Below are 19,079 nucleotides of genomic sequence, written 5' to 3' on the forward strand. Positions count from 1 at the left end.
TGCCGGGGATCGAACCACCGACCTTCTGGTTGGTGGACGACGCGCTCTACCTCCTGAGCAACAGCCGCCCCATGGGCGTTCATTACCCGTGAATGGACTACAACAGTGGTTCTCAAACTTTTTTGGCACCCCCTCTCCCCGATTTCTGAATCCATGTATCCCCTTTACCCGACTACAACATTTTGCTTCGAAAACGGCAAGAGAAAACTATAGCATAATGATGCAATGAATGAGTAATGGATAACCCATTTTTTGAAGAATATAACTTTACAAAATAAAAATTGGGGTGGAAAAAGTTGCAATTAGTGCCTCCTGAGCAGATTTAACATTTGGTTTATTTTTAAGATTTATGCTTACATTTTTCCATTTTCCCCAATTCCTCTTTCAAGTACCCCATGTAGTAGCTTTGGGAACCAGTGGAGTAGAAGGACCAAAACAAGAAACTTATTAAGCATTAACCACATACAGAATGGCGAGGCACAGATCCCGTAAAGAATAACTGACCCTGGAATTTGCTAACAGCAGTTAAATAATGACAGAATTTGCTCTTTGTGCTGTGAGCTTTTGAAGAGGAACAAGAGTACGGCCACTGTCAAAATTCCTTGCACATGTCCCACCATGGGGAATCTTTTCTAATCCCACCCCACTGTACATCCTCTCCCTTTCTCACTATTCTGTTCATCTCACCCTCCTCTCTCTGCAGGACTACACCAGCGGGGCTCTGCTGACAGGAGAGCTGAAGAAGATGTTGGTTGAGACTCTGCAGCCGATGATCGCCGAGCATCAAGAGAAACGCAAGCAAGTGACGGATGAGATGGTCAAACAGTTTATGACCCCCAGGCCTCTAAAGGTCAACTTCTAGCCTGCTTCAGCATGTGAGCTGTCAGAGGTCATCGTGCGGTTGAGTCTGAATGTAGGTGTGACTGTGAGTCAAGCTGTTTCCATCTAAAACTGTTATTTGGATTCAATACAAAATAAATATCGATTACAATACGATTCACTTGAGGTTTTGTGTATTTATTTATTTAATTTTTTTAAAGATAGGTTGATCACATTCCATAAAACGGGGTGTATGTATGGGGCCATTTTCTATAACAAGTGATACGTCTTATTTTATTTTAACAAAATTTCACTTGAATAAAAACAAAACAACTCTTACCTTGTGATTGCACAGATTTTATTCAATAAAAGGTAATACTTTTAATTGACTAGAAATGCTACAGAAATGACTAAGTTATTAATGAATACTCCACTCACATTCATACATTCACACAGCAATTCATTTATCCTAAAATATCACAAATGATGATTGTTATTCAAAATCGATGAGAAAATGATTGCATAAGTCCTCATGAAATGGTTTGAGCATTTGATAATTAATACATATTCCTCATGCCTCGTACAGTATTCCATTTAACGGGAGGTAATATACAGTAATGCAGTAGAACAGGGGTCGGCAACCTTTTTGATATGAAGTGCCATTTTCAAATTTGCTTGTCAATCACTGCAATCAGTGTGCCATTACCAAGATCAATGAATCTGTGTTGTTATTCCCTCCAAAATCAGGACATTGAAATGAGAGCACTATTCGAGATACACAGGACTGATAACAGGCCGTGCAACTGCAAATGGCTGTGAAATAGGTAATTTGGCAGGGCACTTCAACATTTCTACAAAAACAATCTCTTGTGCACTTATTGCTACTGTGCGCTGCCGTGCCACTGGTTACCCCTTCACGTGTCAGAGGTGGCCGACCCCCGCAGTAGAGTCTCAGGCTGAGAAATCTCAAGGCATTTGAGTGAAGATGTTGAAAATGGAATTGTAAGGCGGTAATAAAGATAACAAGACAAACAGAAGATGTTATTTCATAGAGGTCGGTTGCTGAATTCAGTAGTACAAAATGATGTGCCGTTTTCAAACGGAAGTTTGATCTGCTGCCTGGCACAAAACATGAGTCATGTTAACAGTTTGACAGAAAGCAGAACCCTGAGAGGGAAATGTCTTGCAAAGGCATTTCTGGACAATAAAATGACAATAATAATAATGCCATTTCTAAAACATGGAATATAGTTTCACTGCAAAAAATAATAATAATAAAAATACATCACCATTGAAAGAATTTGTTATACTCTATATAATACGTTGTTAATCCAACCTTTCCACTGATTTACAGCATCTTGTCCTGTCCAATAATGACTTCCCCTTCCTGTTCTTATGCAATGAGAAGAATGTGGCCTTATTAGAGATGACTGTCTTCCTACAACACTTCTGAACATATATACTTTGTGTATTCAATTAATGACTCTTGTGTTTGGGAGCTCTGAATTAAAATATATTCACATTTCAAGTAAAGTAAGTATTTACATTATTTTAAATACTTTAGAGTTATATGAAACACATAGCAGCATCAGGGGGAAAACATTCACACACATAGAAACAGAACAGTCTTGGAAGTCATAAAATATTCTATATTAGAATAAAATGTACTTCCTTAGAAAATGTCATATTACACGCATCTTGTATTTTAAAATGAGCACCACCTCTCAGGACAATACTTTGGGAACTTTCTAAAAGATGCCTGCAGATTTGACATAATTTAGGCATTTGGTTGAATCTTCTCAAACCGTATCGATCCTTTCATGAGAGATTTCTCTCCATTGACGGTGTGTGAGATGAACCTAGAGCAGTGGTTCTCAAATTGGGGTTCCCCGGACCCCCATTTGAGAACCACTGACCTAGAGTTGATCCAAACAAAGATGATCCACTCACAGTATAGAGATACAGCATAAGTGGGTGGGAAGGGGGGATACAGTATGTACCATAAGTGAAGTTAGGTTGAGGGTTTTAGGAGGCGAACCACTACTTCGTACATGGTGAACACCGTCATGTTGACGGGGAAGGCACGGATGCAGTTGAGAGTGAGTCCCTTGAAGAGGACCGCGGGCCCCTCCGACCGCACGCTGTCTGTGATGCAGTGGAAAAAGCCCCGGTACCTCCGCTCACCCATCCAGTCCATCTGCAGACGAGCTTTGATCAGGTCCATGGGCGTTCCGATACACCAGCCGCACATCCCCGACAGGCCTCCAGCCAGTAACACCACTTTCCACTCTGTATATGGAGGAGAGGACATCATTTTTCATCATGTAGGATTCAACCTGCATTTGAAAGTTCCACCCTCAAACACTCACATTGTCCTCAATCTGTGATGTTCAATGCATTCCACAAGAGTTATTTTGTTATGACAGTATTTACCTTTTGTTGCACACACCTCCCCTTAACTTGCCTTGTCAAGTTCTACTTCTGATTGTGATTATTTCCTACATTTCCCAGAATGCCTTTCACACAACCCATAGAGACACTGCGGAGCGTGTCGTCATTCAGAATCCACGCCCAAAACGATGGAAAACAACCCCCCTCCCCGCCAATCCTGGCGTTCTCCTATGTCGCGTGCATGGTCGTGTGTTGCACACAAAGATCATATATACGGAAGTTGAACACTCCAACTTACTTCCTTGACAGCTAGATCCACATTTTTCTTCTCGCCAATTCTCAATGGCTTCCTTGTTTTGCTCGGGAGTACAAAAAAACTTTAATTGGGGATTTTTTTTTTTACATTTGTTGTCTGCGCAGCTCACCACACAACAGCTTTTAGCTATGTTTAATTCAAGGAAAATGACGCTGGTGTATGGGAGTGAATGGAGAGCTTTCCCCTGTGATCGGCATGGCCTATTTCATACAGTGTCTCTATGTAGGTGGAGAAAGCAATAGCGATAGTTATTGGAGAGGAGACTTTCTCTGATCAAGAAAATTTCAAATCTTATGCATACTTATGGTCTATTGAGGCTACTGTCTGCTGCATTGCATTCTGGTCTATTGAGGCTACTGTCTGTGGAGAAATTGGCATCCTCTAGTATGGATTTGGAAATAAGAAAAATACACAACAAACAAAATGGATCCAGGTATATTGCCAATAGTGAGCCGCAGGGATGACGTATTTTTGTAGTCAGAACGCGGATGTCCCGGACTTCCTGGTTCTTCACTGTTTCTGCCTATGGGATTTTTGAATGGGTTTTTGCCGCGATGCTTCAAATAAGGTCTCTGGGCAACGCAAGCTTAATCAAACATGAACCCGTGTTCAGCGGGATAATCTTCACACATGAGGACCACTTTCATGAGTTTTGAAGCATACTGTAAATGCGAGCCCTAGAAGTAAAAAGCTCGTGCTAAGCTAATCCAGAACTACACACAGTGTCGCATAGGCTTCCCCGTCACGTCAGCACTCAACCTGGACTGTTGTTGATGTGTGCACTGATTACCCCGGGCTGAACGGGCTGAACCAGGTGAGGGAAAGAGAATTTCCGTGTTCGTCCTTTGAAGTGATGACGTTATTGACGTATAATATCCCCGTCGACTCAACAGTGTAGTCTCATTTAGCCGTTTGCTAGCTAGCCGCCCTTTTAACGGCACGTAAAAGCTTCACAACTCGTAAAAGTGGTCCTCATGTGTGAAGATGATATTACTAAACACTGGTTCGCATTTGATTAAGCTTGCGTTGCCCAGAGAGATTATAAGAAGCATCGCGCCAAAAACCCATTCAAAAATCCCATAGGCAAAAACAGTGAAGAACCAGGAGTGGTAGCATCGATGATTTCCGGACTTGTTCCTGCGGCTCTCTATAGCTTTTTTTAAACCGTGTTTTATGGTGGATTTTCCCTTCAAATCTCATACGCTGTGTAGGGATGTACCTGGCTGGGTCTGGCCTGGGGTCGACAGCTGTTCACAGATGACATGATAGGCAGTAAAGTAGGTGGCGAAGGAGGGTCCATCTCTCAGTGCCAGGGCCTGGGCTCCCTTGTACAGCCCCAGAACCCCTTCCTCACGGGCAATGGTGAGCAGACAGTGGATGGGGCCGTGGTACTTTGGCTTTGGGGCCTCTGTGGACAGTCCCTGGTAGGGAACTGTCTGGCACTGCAGACGCACCTTCACTATGTCAGCTGGGGACATGACTGATACCTGATGAGAAGACGGTGAGAGAGAGAGAGAGAGAGAGAGAGACAGAGAGAGAGAGAGAGAGAGAGAGAGAGAGAGAGAGAGAGAGAGACAGAGAGAGAGAGAGAGAGAGACACAGAGAGAGAGACAGAGAGAGAGACAGAGAGAGAGAGAGAGAGAGATGTTTGAAAATAGAGACTTACTGTAGTTGACAGTTATGTTGAGTGACATCTCGTCTCCGAGCTGAAAACTGTAACATTGAAATTAGGGGGAGATTGTAAAAACCAAGAACACCGAGGCGGCAGGTGAGGTGTGGAACACATCTTTTGCCTGTGCAAAGGTGTGAATTAGATCCTATTGATTGTGGACAAGCAGCCAACTAAAAACTAGCTGCTGCCATTCAAAGGAGGGAGATGTTACAACTAACTAAAGTTGTACAAATGAAAGCGGGTGTGCTTTGCATGAGAGGTTACGCTGCAAACCCACCTGTTCAACACAGCTTTCGGCATCTAGTCTCTTCTGTTCTTTGTTTGTTCTTTGTTATCTTCTATGTGTGTCCGTCATCTTTTGTACTTTTGTAAAGCGGCCTTGGGTTCCTTGAAAGGCGCTAAATAAATCCAAGCTATTATTAGAAGAAAATAATTCTAATAAAGAATTCTGTAAATAGACTTTACAGTGGTTTTATGAGGTAAGAGATTTATTCACCTTGTACATTAGACAACATTACACCCCATTTGTGTGTGTGTGTGTGTGTGTGTGTGTGTGTGTGTGTGTGTGTGTGTGTGTGTGTGTGTGTGTGTGTGTGTGTGGGTGTGTGTGTGTGTGTGTGTGTGTGTGTGTGAGAGAGAGAGAGAGAGAAAATGATCAAATCCAACAACTGTCTTCTTTGAGTCACTGCATTGCTCTAATATCAGCTACTACTAAATAGAAGTCATCAGGGTGTCAGTGTTTGTCTATAAATAGAAGTCATCAGGGTGTCAGTGTTTGTCTATAAATAGAAGTCATCAGGGTGTCGGTGTTTGTCTATAAATAGAAGTCATCAGGGTGTCAGTGTTTGTCTATAAATAGAAGTCATCAGGGTGTCAGTGTTTGTCTATAAATAGAAGTCATCAGGGTGTCAGTGTTTGTCTATAAATAGAAGTCATCAGGGTGTCAGTGTTTGTCTATAAATATAAGTCATCAGGGTGTCAGTGTTTGTCTATAAATATAAGTCATCAGGGTGTCAGTGTTTGTCTATAAATATAAGTCATCAGGGTGTCAGTGTTTGTCTATAAATAGAAGTCATCAGGGTGTCGGTGTTTGTCTATAAATAGAAGTCATCAGGGTGTCAGTGTTTGTCTATAAATAGAAGTCATCAGGGTGTCAGTGTTTGTCTATAAATAGAAGTCATCAGGGTGTCAGTGTTTGTCTATAAATAGAAGTCATCAGGGTGTCAGTGTTTGTCTACCTGTGCGACTCCTCCAGCCAGGCCAGAGAGGAGGATGTCCAGTTTGGCAGGCTTGGCGCCAGGACTCCCATGTCTCTGACGGAGGCACTGAAGGACATTCCTGTATGTCCCGAACACCACCGAGGAGCTGAGGGACACTGTTGTAACCGGCATCGACATGCCTTTGTAGAAGCCATTCACCTGATGGAAGACAGAGTTAGGCACAAGAATAAGATCTATTAGCATCGGAGACTAAAGTAGTCTGTTAGCCCCGTCTGTTCCGCTGTTCTCTGTTTCTCTGTGATCCACTCTGAACTAGCGTCACACAGCATTGCATAAGGACATTAGGGGGGTGGTCGAGCATTGAAAACGCTCTCCTCCCCGTCTCCGACGTCCGATCACAGATCCAAAGATAGAATAATCTCCCTGCAGAAGCCAGGGAGGAAGGGGTTAAAATGATATTCCTGCATGAAACAACCGTTTAATAGCGGTCTTATTTTAGGAATTTAGGAGAGGAGAAGCGTCCTAGTGCCGACAGGAACCTTGGGAGTTTGAGTATTTCATGACATGTTTTGCTTCCCAGGTGCGCTGGATTTGATCACCGTGCCGCCGTCTCCGTGAGGCTACGTGTGACTGCATGTGTTGTTTGCTCGCCGCGTACAAGCGGTGCTCCACGATAGTGACATCAAACACGCCCTGCTGTAAATTCTGCACAGGCTGTGGAAAGACTGCTTTTAAACGGTTGTTTTATTTATTTATTTATTTTATTTATTTATTTATTTCAGGGACAGTGCAACATTAATGAACATTTGTATGTAAATGTGCCGGATTATAGCCTTAGCTAATTTCCATCCGTAGTCCCTCGACAGGTGAGGTACAAAAAACAGTTTTACGCAGGAATATCATTTTAACGCCACCCGCCTAAACTACTGGCTTCCGTAGGGAGATTATTATATCTTCGGGTTTGTGATTGGCCGTCGGAGACGGGTAGGAGAGCGTTTTGAATACTTGACCCCCCCCCCCCCCCCCCCCCCAAATTTCCTTATAGAATGCTGGGGGCTAGAAGTCAGTGTGCTTTTATGAGGGGGGATTCAGGGCACATAGAGATAAGCACAATGATGACTATAGACCTTATTCGATTGACGTCACTCGCATACGGGCACGCCCACCGCCGCCATGTTCTTGACATAGCGCTGTAGCTCTCAAGTGACAGCCTATGTAAGAGCAGCGTTTATAGGAAGCTAGCCGCCGTTAGCGTTACCTGTATCGTTCCTGTTGTGTTAGGATGGTGACCTGCGTTACACACGGCTGTAGTAATGACAGCAATAAAGTCCCCGTGGTTTGTTTCTATCTCTACCGTCCACAGACGTGAAGGGAGCGAGACTGAGGATACGTCAGCAGCACAGGAGATGTGTGGATAGTTAGGAGAGACAGGTGAAACTTTCTGACAGTTCCTCACAGCACTCATTTTTTCTTTTGTTTATTATAACAGGCATTAACGGTAGCATACAAACAACAACTCTGGGTTTTTTATTGGTCATCACTATCGCTATTTTGTAATGGAACAGAAACGACAATAAGGCCGTTACTATAGTTTTTTTTTTTTTTTTTACCTTTATTTATACAGGGGGAGTCTCACTGAGAGCAATGCTCTCTTTTTCAGGAGTGCCCTGTTCACATTCACACACACATTCATACCTGGAAGCTGACCAGTACAACCACAGTCTGATCTGCTGGCCACTGATCAGCTCCACTGGAGCGGTTGTGGGTCATACACCATTTTGTCCATCGCTGTGGTATCTTTACATTATTTCATACTACCACAATTTCAGAGTAGTAGTCCGCTGCAGCACTGTGTGCGCTTAAGACGGTATGTCAACAATATGGCGTCGTCCAGGGTTAGCGAATAAGGTCTATTGGCCAATGCTGCAGAGACACATGAAGTCCAAACTATGCTGCAAAGGTAAATCGGGTGATGCGCTGACCATAGCTGCTTTCACACATGTCTGGAATTCAGGAGTTATCTAGAGGCTATCCGGCTGGCTGTCATGTGTGAATGTTTGCATGCGTCTCATGCGCGCTCCCGCGGAGCCTCGTCCTAGCCGGAGGGAAGTGTACCCCCAGCCGTAGTCGCAGAAGCGTATTGTCCCCCCCCCCCCCCCCCCTCCAGAGCTCCGTGAGCTCGTGAGTGCATGAGGACAGAGACGATCGTGACAGATTATTATTATATAAATAGTCGATGTGAATGAGCAGCAAAAAACACATGCCATTTGGTTTCCAAATGAAGCTCAAACCTGCTCCGTGTGCGACAGCCAACATGTTGCGGATTGCTGGATTGAAAGGCTCATGGCTCTGATCTGATTTCATGTCTGCTTCGCACAGCACACACATTTAATAAGCATTTTTGGACGCGAGGGTCGTCCCGCTTCCCAGTATTGGACATCGCTAGGTAGGGTATCTGGATCTGGTTGCGTTCATGTCTTTGATTTAACGTTTACACAGCGTTCGCGCAAATTCCAAGTAGCGTCAAGTCAGGCAGTATAAAACGAAAACTTCCGGGTATAACCTTCGCAATAATGGCAATTAAATAAAGTAAATGCACGTGTAATGTTTTTTTGTGTGTGTTTCGAAAGATACAGAACGGAGATAAACTGGAAGAATATCTGCTCCCTTCGAAAAGTCAATTTTAACCCGTAGTGAGTCGACATCCTGATTTTTTGTTACTAAGTAATACAACATTTATTTTATTTTGAAGGTAAAAACGTCTAGCTTCCTGTATTCTGTATAATTCTAGTAGGTTTGAGCCATTTTAGGACTGAACATAGCAAAGACCTGTTTTGTTTGTACTGCTTGCGACTCGAGGAAATCGATGCATCTGGGCGTGAGTTGTAGGGTTGTTTAATTAATTACTTACTAACGTTATGCGCAAACGATTATATGCCGTGAACGTTAGGCAGTTATCGCCCATTATGTATTTTTAGTTTTCACAACTGTGTGGTCATGCCCAAATTCCCCCACCCCCGCCGCCCGCCCCCTCTCTACTTTACAAACTCTGCGGAGGTGCTACTCATGTGTGAATGCAACATGCCTCATGTGTGAAAGGGTACACTTCACCTATCATCCGGGGCAGGCTCAGTGGGGGGCAACCCTGACCTGATCCGGAGTTCATGTGTGAAAGTGGCTCATGTGTGAGACACTCACCCCTTCATTCTTGCAGGTAGAGCGGATACAGTGCCAGACTCCCCTGTACTTGCTCTGGGTTTGAATCCTCACCTAGAAAGGTTATTGAGGGGAGAAAACGATCTGACTATGACTCATCACATCACTCAGGCTTCTCACAGCAGGGACATACTTTACCCTGCTAGCCGGGCGCTGACGCTCAGTATGAGCGAGAGCGCCCGGCTAACACTTAGCATCTCTCATCAGACGCTATCGGATGCATAACATCCTCTTCTTCTAAATAACTGATGTAGCCGCTTCCAAATTGTTGCGTAAAATCCACTTTTATGTCTTTGAGAAACCAAAAACCCTTCATCTGGAGTCAACCCGGACATGCGACGCACCGTTTACTCACTAATGCCCCCCAGAGTCCTGCGCGGGTCTGATTTTCAAGACCCGGTTCCGCCCGGCCCCGCGACGTGCAGTACCGACCCCGCTCCGCAAACCCGCACATATGATCAATCAGTACCGCAACCCACCCCGCCCCGCAGACATGAGACCCGCCCCCCGACCCGGAACCGCATATATATAATAACCGTTAATCTGCAGTGCAAACATTTTGTAGTGAACCTAATGAAACTGCCACCCTTTCACACGAGAGGCGAACAGCAGTCTTTCTGGCCGAGACTCGTCAGCTGATGTAGCCTACGTTAATTAGCTTTTAGCAGCTGCTAGCTCACTAACCAGCTGGATAGCTCTGCTATCAGACACACAGACAGTTACAGCAAGCAAAGTGACTTACCAGCTATTTCCAATATGTCCGGTATAATCCATACTGCCTTTATGATTGCTGTTGGAGGAACGTAAATCCACGTTGGGATGAGACCTCTCCACTTTCACGCTATCCATCCATGACATGTTGTTGCCTGTTGCTATGAAAACAGCCAGTGTGTATGTTTGACTGGAAGCTAACGTTAGCCTACTATATTATCTGTCCGACTCGTATTGTCTCCAATCAATCACCTTGACCGCAGCTGAGTTTTGAATGTTTTGTGCAGTCCATATAGCGTCACACATTGCACAGTATGCGCATACTTGAAACGATGCCGGTTATGTAGCCTAAACAAAAGCGAAAACGTGCGTCAGAAACTTTTCTCCTGTTCGAGTCAGACCAGCTGCCAGACACTCCCCCTGCCAGACACCCCCCCCCCTGCCAGACACACCTCCTGCCTCCATCTGAGTGCAACAGAAAAACATACATGGCTCATACGTCGTCGTTGTTCCACCCGCCGCCCGTCCGCATTTATTAATTTTTACCCGCCGCCCGACCCACCAATTTACAGAAGTGTATTTTTTACCCGCCCCCCGCGTTTTTTTGCGGGTACCCGGCGGGGCCCCGCGGAACCCCCACCCGGTGCAGGACTCTGATGCCCCCCCACACTTCCAGGAATGGTATTGCAACTACATTTCTGCGTTTGTGCCAAGCAAGCTGCAATACCATTCCGGAAGTGTGGGGGGCATTAGTGAGTAAACAGTGCGTCGCATATTGTCCGGGTTGACTCCAGATGAAGGATTTTTGGTTTCTCAAAAACATAAAAGTAAATTTTATGCAACAATTTGGAAGCGGCAACATCAGTTATTTAGCAGATGAGGATGTTATGCATCCGATAGCGTCTGATGGGAGATGTTAAGTGCTATCGGAGATGCTAAGTGCTAGCCGGGCGCTCTCGCTCATACTGAGCGTTAGCGCCCGGCTAGCAGGGTAAAGTATGTCCCTGCTGTGAGAAGCCTGAGTGATGTAAAAAAAAAAGAGAGCGCCCGTCTAGCAGGGTAAGGACATACATGATGCTGTACACAATACTACCTTCACTGTGTCCAAAGGGTAGCCGACTGCCACACCACAGGCCCCTGCAAACACACGGATCAGATCAGAGGCCCATACCACAAATGTAGGCTAAGCAGATCCGGGATCTGTCCCTTGATCTGGTTTGGCTTTACCAGATCATTGCAATCAAGCGGAACGATACCACGACGGTGGTTATCGACTCGGTAATTGGATCCAGGTTTTTCTAATCTATCTGAGAGCGCGTGCACATGAAAATGCTCATGCCCATGAAAGAGGCGTGGCTTTTAACAACTAGCCAATCACAATGCAATATGGACTGCTCCAGCTTGTACAGCGCCAGACACGCTTATTTCCTCATTCATTCAAAGCGCAAATCAAAGTGTATTAATTAGCGAAGCTTTACTGTATGTCAGAATCAAAATCTGCGTTGGATATTATTAGTCTGTTCCCGAATGACTGTCTAAAGTTACCGCTTTTATTCACATCAGTCATTTCTTTGAAGAGCGTTTTCTGTCCCCACGTATTATCATACAGCAGCTCAATTCACCCTCTCAGTTAACTAGCCTAAATAAAACCTGCATGTCTTTTTTGCGAGTGGAAGTAGGCTATGTGTAATCTATCTCAGTCTAAATTTGCAAAATCCGTAGGCTGTAGACCATAGGCTCAATGAATAATAATGATCTTATGTGTTTGGTCGCACTGATGGAATAATTCCTATAATAGGCTATCAATTACAAAAATAATGATAATAAAATTAAAAAAGGCTGCTGAACTGAATCGACACAGTGCAGGCATAGATTTCATTGATAAAAAAAAATGCGTATTTTGTGGTCACATGTTGGCAGCAGAGTCGCATATCTCCATATTTCATACAGGACTATGCTGGATTCTGAAATAATATGAAGTTCAATCACATCATACAGGCCAAAAGCAACACAGTTGCAGCTGCAAAATGCAGGAGTAGCCTAGATATGAATAATCTGTGTGCAGGCGATCCCATATTAAATTGCTTAGTAGGCTATTCTGGCGTGTATGACAATGTCCAACCCAACGTCAGCCTCAGCTCCGTTGCGCACACGGCACCGTGCGCTTTGGAGACGTTTATGTAACCTTTTTACGCCGGTTTAGTCAGTGATATTTCTGCACTCACCGTTCAGCTGCAATCGATCGGCAGAGTCAAATGTATCTAGCCTACTTGGATGAAAAAACAATAACAACCGACAGAGAACAAGGGGCTCCCTAAAAAAAACAGCGACAGTAACATTACACTTGTGAATGGTGAATATATGGCTATCGATAAATGTATATAACAAAACAAACTCTCAAGTCGTTTACCTCCTACAGAGCCAGCAAGGAAATCCGCAAAATGCATACTTTCTTCTGATTTGGAGCATGTGGTGTTACTAGCAATTCATTGATTCAGCCAGGAGGCTGCTAACCCATATAGACTGTGCTAGCCTAGCGAGCTAGCCAGCTAGCCAATGTTCCTGAACAGCCCAACATGCAAAATCCGACCTCATAAACGCTCCACTCCACATTATCTGCACAGAAAATAACCGTCAATATATCATTGTTTAAGTTACTGAAGGTTGAATGTTCCAGAGGTTCAATGAACGTGAAGTCCCACAGCACCGCTGCGCTCTGCTGTGTAGAAATTCCTCTCTGACGTAATCTGTCAAACATCAACACGTGACGTGCACACCGGTGTGTGTGTGTTACGCTATTTTTGGTTCGTGGCGAAACAGTCAGTGAAGTTATCTGTTCCAATTTATTGTTGTCCCAGACAATAACCATGATGTGGAAATTAATGAAAATGCAATGCACATCTCTCTCTTTCTTTCTCTCCACACACACACACACACACACACACACACACACACACACACACACACACACACACACACACACACACACACACACACACACACACACACACACACACACACACACGTATGGTCTTTCTTCTGTTTCTTGCTGCAACACAAGATGTAAAGAAATCATCACCATTGCTACAGTTCATGATGTGTAACCTGTCCCTCTTGGGTGAATTTGTGAGCACAGAAATGGCATTAAGGTGAACTACTGTGTGTTTTGCTCAGTCTATTGAACTGTAGCCTACAGTTACTGCCTATCCTACAACCTTGCACCTCTCATTAAGTCTACACAAGTCTTTGAATACACTTGAGCTGCTTCACAGTAGGCTACTGATAATTTAGTTGAACTTGCCTCCCACACAAGATTCAGCATGTCAAATGGATACTGCTGCTGCAGCAGGCCAGCTTCTACTGGAATCAGACAAACCTCCGTCCAGCAAAATATCCAGAGTTCAGTAGGCTACGTGGTGTGGTGTGCAGTCAGGGGAGGCAGGGTAGGCAGTGCCTCACCTAGGCTAATAACAAACAATTGAAAAATTAAATATAAAGTTAGTTATTTTTATTGATCAATTATTATTTTTTTTTATTTTTTTTTCACAAATTTTATTTTATTTTATTTTTTAACTTTAATTTGTTGAGATTGTTGTAAAAAATAAAATAAATCATGTAGGCTACTTGTTTTTGTTTTAACAATATAATGCATGTTCCATTCAGATAGCTTGCTGAGGCACTGCTTCAATCTGCGTGAAACGCACGCAAGCGGTTATGAAGGTTTGCGCATGCGTAGTCTGTTTTCTCCCGCTTCTCAACAGGTGCGGCGATTTCTTGCATTAATTTGGACTCCCTGTGTCACCCGTCTCGCTCGCCGTCCATCTGACCTCTGCACTTGTGGCGGGCTGTGAGTTTTCGCTAGCTAGCTGTTTCCGCATTTCACCTACTACCAACATGGATATGACCTATTTAAAACAATTTTCGTCATTTACTTTTGAGCAAAAAAAAGAACGTGGTGGCAATTGGAAAGCCAACACCTGACCTGACGGATCTTACTCAAAGAAAGGGACAGAAAATCGTAAGGACTTTTCAAACGGAATTGTATAAAAAGGAGTGGTTGTTGTGTGCGTGGCTGCGGCCAGACTAGCAAGCTGTTCTGCTTCTCGTGTCTAACTGTTCTCCACCAGCGACAGCGTGTGAGTGAAGGAGGGTTACTACGACCTGAACAATCTACCGAGGGCTTTGCTGAAGCATGAAAAATCCACGACCAACATCCACTCTCTCAGATAGCCCTGAAAACTGTCGGTAAGAGTCGCATTGACATGGCGCTGGATGAGCAGCGCCGGTTGCATGATGTCACTGCACACAATGAGTTAAAGGCTAACCGAGAAATATTAAAAAGGCTCGTTGATGCCACATGCTACCTTTCAGCAAGACATTTGCTGAGATGTCAAACTAATTTTGACGATAATAAATTGAACAGCCTATATCCAAATACGCAAACTTCTTTGATCTAGTTAGATTAAAGTCTGATTTGGTGGGATTATACTGTTCACAAATGATCCAAGGAAGGTCACCTGTACAACTGCTTACGTTTCTGAGAGACAAGGATCTGCAGGAGACTGTACCCGAGGCCACAAAGCTATTAAAGCTTGTCTCAACGATACCTCCTACAACCGCATCTGTGGAGAGGACGTTTTCAGCATTAAAACGCATTAAGACTTACAGCCGTCATAGGATGGACCAGGACAGGCTTGGCTCTGATTTCCATTGAAAAGGAGAGACTGGTGAAATTGAGGAATACACCTGACAAGGAAGACTTCTACAATGAAGTGATCAGCATCTGTGTTCAGAGGGATAGGCACATGGACTTCATCTACAAATAAAGTAAGTGCCTTGTGGCAGTTCTTACATTCTTTCCCATTTTCTTTCCCTTTTAACGCTTTCAGCACCGGGGACAGCGCCGTCTGCTCCCCCCTTATCTCTCCCTCTCTCTTTCAAAGTGACCAGAGCAGCGCCGTCTGCCCCCCCAAGCCCCTCCCTCTCTCTCGATCAGTTCTGGGACATTCTATATGGTTGATCTTTGGTCATTCCAATGATTGGATGTTACATAAGGTTAAGATAGCCTATGTATTGTGTATTGTCATCATAGCCTGCTGGTTCAGTAGCCTAATGATTCGATGGAGTGTGTGATGTGTGATGCTGACATTAGTGTGTGCATTGATGTACTTTCAGCGTCTTCTATCAACTCCATGCTGACATATATAACTGCATCTTACATTTTTGACACAGGCCATTTGATTGACTTTGCAATGGGCTTATTTATTGAGTTTCTTTTTTTATATGTACTTTTTTTATTCCAGGATAGTAGTGTATTCATACAGCTTTATGTCATAGCATATATCACAGTATAACAGACTATACAACAATTTACCACCCCTGCTTTTTCTCCCCAAAAACCCCTTATTCCCTCCCACCCCTTAGATTCTACTGCCTACAGTATATACAATTTATGATAGTTGTTGACTTGATATAAATGATACGTGTATACATATATAAATATAAATATACACATGCATCAACATACATCTACAAACAATTCAAATATGAACACATACACATACACGTACACAGCGACTGCGTATACATACGAGCAATCCAAACACCCAAACCTATCCGGACAGACATATGCACACACAGCATATATACATGCATACATACGTATATGCTGCATACCCATTTGATTTATTGAGTTTCTAATCTATTTTTTGTATTCATGGCCTATGTGATTTGAGCTCTGGCTGCTGCATTAATTGACTATCATATACGCATAAATAGTTCACTGTGCCCAGAGGCGTCATGCCCATAGATGTGTCCAGGCCAAGTTGCAGTTCTCTAAAATAATTAACATTGTGGAATGTGGATATAGTCTTTTTATGTGAATAACATTTTGGGTGAAGCAAGATTAAGCTATTTTTCAAGAAAAGTGGGAGCAGTGTAAGCTATAGTGTAGAAGTGACTAAGCTAATAATAACCATAAGGGCACAAATACTGTAATTGACAAAAATCTCTAAATAAGTATACAGTATTATTTTACTCTATCATGAGAAAAGGAACAATTATTGATGGTTAAAACTGAATAATGACATCACAACAGTGTAATCCTAATTCTAAATTAAAACGAGATGTTCCTCTCAATCTGTCTTCAAACGGCAAAAGAGAAGAAAAAAAACAGCCAGTGACCTCACCGCACATCACTGGTGGTGATACTGGAACTCCATGACCAAGACTTGGGAACCTTACTGGACCCATCTTTCAGATGCCAGTAAAGCCTGTCAGTATTGATAGCATTTCATATTTATGGAGAGCATTGATGCACAGACTGGCTATTAGCTGTATCAATGGGAATAGGTTCTACTCTATTTGTCTAATTATTTCAATAACATCTGTAAGATACTGTACATACTGTAGGTTGTTGTTTGTTTCCACCAGTTTGATGGTAACTTCTTCTTACAACTCCACACTCAATACTATGCAAAGTAGAGTGCTATAGATAGATTCATACATCTGAGTATTACAATGTGTTTATAAAACTCAAAAAGAGAACATGCCCTGGGCTAATTCCAGGCAAAATCTGGTGCTTTTAGACTTGATTTGCATGAACTTAGCCTCAAATCTCCATAAGTCCCTCAACTAATAGGTTTGAAAAGTGTGTTTTGCATGGTGTTATATTATCAATTGAGTCATAACACACATTTAGCTACCATTGGTGCAATGCTATCACATATTTTCTAACTCTCGAGATGTAGCTATACCTTGCCAAAAATCAACATGAGCATTATTCCCAATGCTTCTGGCTCATCGACTAATATGTAGATAGATTTCTTTTGCAAGATTTTTTGTGTAAATTATAGACTTTTTTCATATTTTTGGAGTTTTACTATGTAAAACCTGTTAAAATTGTGAAAACAACCCTCTCAATCAATCAATTTCTCATGCCAAAATCATACAGATTTGTCTCTATATGATGTCTAGTTCAAAAGTTATGATGCGTATCCATTTTCGTCAGACATTGCAATATGCTCGCAAAGATGGCCGTCAAACGGACCCATAGGACACTGTTTCAACGAGGTAACAACAAAATGTGTTTATTAGACACCTTGAGGAGTACAAAAATCTAGGTTAGAAAAATAGGGTGCATGATGGGGACCCCCCCCCCCCCCCACGTTCCTACTAGACTAAAGGATCAAGTCCATATGAGGACCGCACACTCCCAAAAATCCGCCGGATGACCAAACTTTTCAAAAAGACATGGTTTATTTTGTCAGAACAACGCGTTTCACAAATGTGCTTCATCAGGTTCATTCATAAAGTGAGTGATTTCAAACACTTTTGTAGTGGCCGTGTGCATGGTCTCTCCCCAGACTCCAATATTACGTTGAATCGCTGCGCTCTGCATAGTAGCGCTGTGAATCTTCACTGGCCTCACGATTCGATTCAATTCATCTGTCAACGATTCGATTCGATTCCACGATGCATCACGATACATCTCGATACAGCTCCAACAGTATTGCAGCTAAACGTATCACATCCTCAATTTTCTGTATTATTACTGCACATGGCAACTTTTTCATCAATTAATACAAGCAGTCAGATAAATATCAACTCTTTTTTTACTTAGAAAGTGCTTTAAAATCTGAATGTCAATAGAAATTTAAACAAATGATTCAACGATTCATCTGTCTTCGATTCGATTCACACGTCCGCATCGCGATGCATCGATTATACGTTTAATTTTGACACCCCTACCGCATAGCCTACATAGTGCCACTTCACAGCCACTGTTGGGGTTTGAGGGCGCGTCTAGGGGGGTGAAATTGAATGAGTGACAGGTCGTAGCACCAATGAGAGAGTGGTTCGAAAAATGGGCTACGCCTCCCGTGCCGTCACTGATAACCAGGGGCGGACTGGGACCATAATTCAGGCCGGGCATTAGATACCATGCAGGCCAGGCCAACACACGCAGACACACATTGCTTCCCAGTTGTCACATTTAATGTTTTTAATATAGCCTCTATATTGACATGTCTTTTTTCTTTTTACATACTCTACCAGGGCTAATTGATTGATTGAGCTGTGCATTGAGGGGCGGGCCGTTCTGTCACACGGCCGCTACAAAGGTGTTTGAAATCACTCACTTTATGAATGAACCTGATGAAGCACATTTGTGAAACACGTTGTTCTGACAAAATAAACCATGTCTTTTTAAAAAGTTTGGTCATCATGTAAGCATATTGTGACTTGGCTTACATGAAGCATATTGTGACTTGGCTTACATGAAGCATATTGTCACTTGGCTTACATGAAGCATATTGTGACTTGGCTTACATGAAGCATATTGTGACTTGACTTACATGAAACATATTGTGACTTGGCTTACATGAAGCATATTGTGACTTGGCTTACATGAAACATATTGTGACTTGTCTTACGTGAAACATATTGTGACTTGGCTTACATGAAGCATATTGTGACTTGGCTTACATGAAACATATTGTGACTTGTCTTACGTGAAACATATTGTGACTTGGCTTACATGAAGCATATTGTGACTTGGCTTACATGAAACATATTGTGACTTGTCTTACGTGAAACATATTGTGACTTGGCTTACATGAAGCATATTGTGACTTGACTTACATGAAGCATATTGTGACTTGGCTTACATGAAGCATATTGTGACTTGACTTACATGAAGCATATTGTGACTTATTGTGCATATTATTGTGCATAT

The 19,079-nt window shown here is 43.0% G+C and overlaps 1 protein-coding gene across 1 annotated transcript; it reads right to left on the reverse strand.

Moving 5' to 3' along the window:
- Positions 1-1,207: 1,207 nt before the first annotated feature.
- slc25a47b (solute carrier family 25 member 47b) lies at positions 1,208-13,103 on the reverse strand (the record flags this gene model as incomplete). Its single annotated transcript, XM_083634308.1, has 6 exons — positions 1,208-3,108; positions 4,746-5,013; positions 6,437-6,616; positions 9,617-9,688; positions 11,439-11,482; positions 13,004-13,103. 6 exons carry the CDS (start codon positions 13,101-13,103, stop codon positions 2,831-2,833), a joined length of 942 nt encoding a protein of 313 aa, XP_083490434.1. The 3' UTR covers positions 1,208-2,830.
- Positions 13,104-19,079: the final 5,976 nt, after the last annotated feature.

This window comes from Poromitra crassiceps (genome assembly GCF_964638095.1).
Source record: "Poromitra crassiceps genome assembly, chromosome: 3".
In the NCBI taxonomy this organism is placed as follows: Eukaryota; Metazoa; Chordata; class Actinopteri; order Beryciformes; family Melamphaidae; genus Poromitra; species Poromitra crassiceps.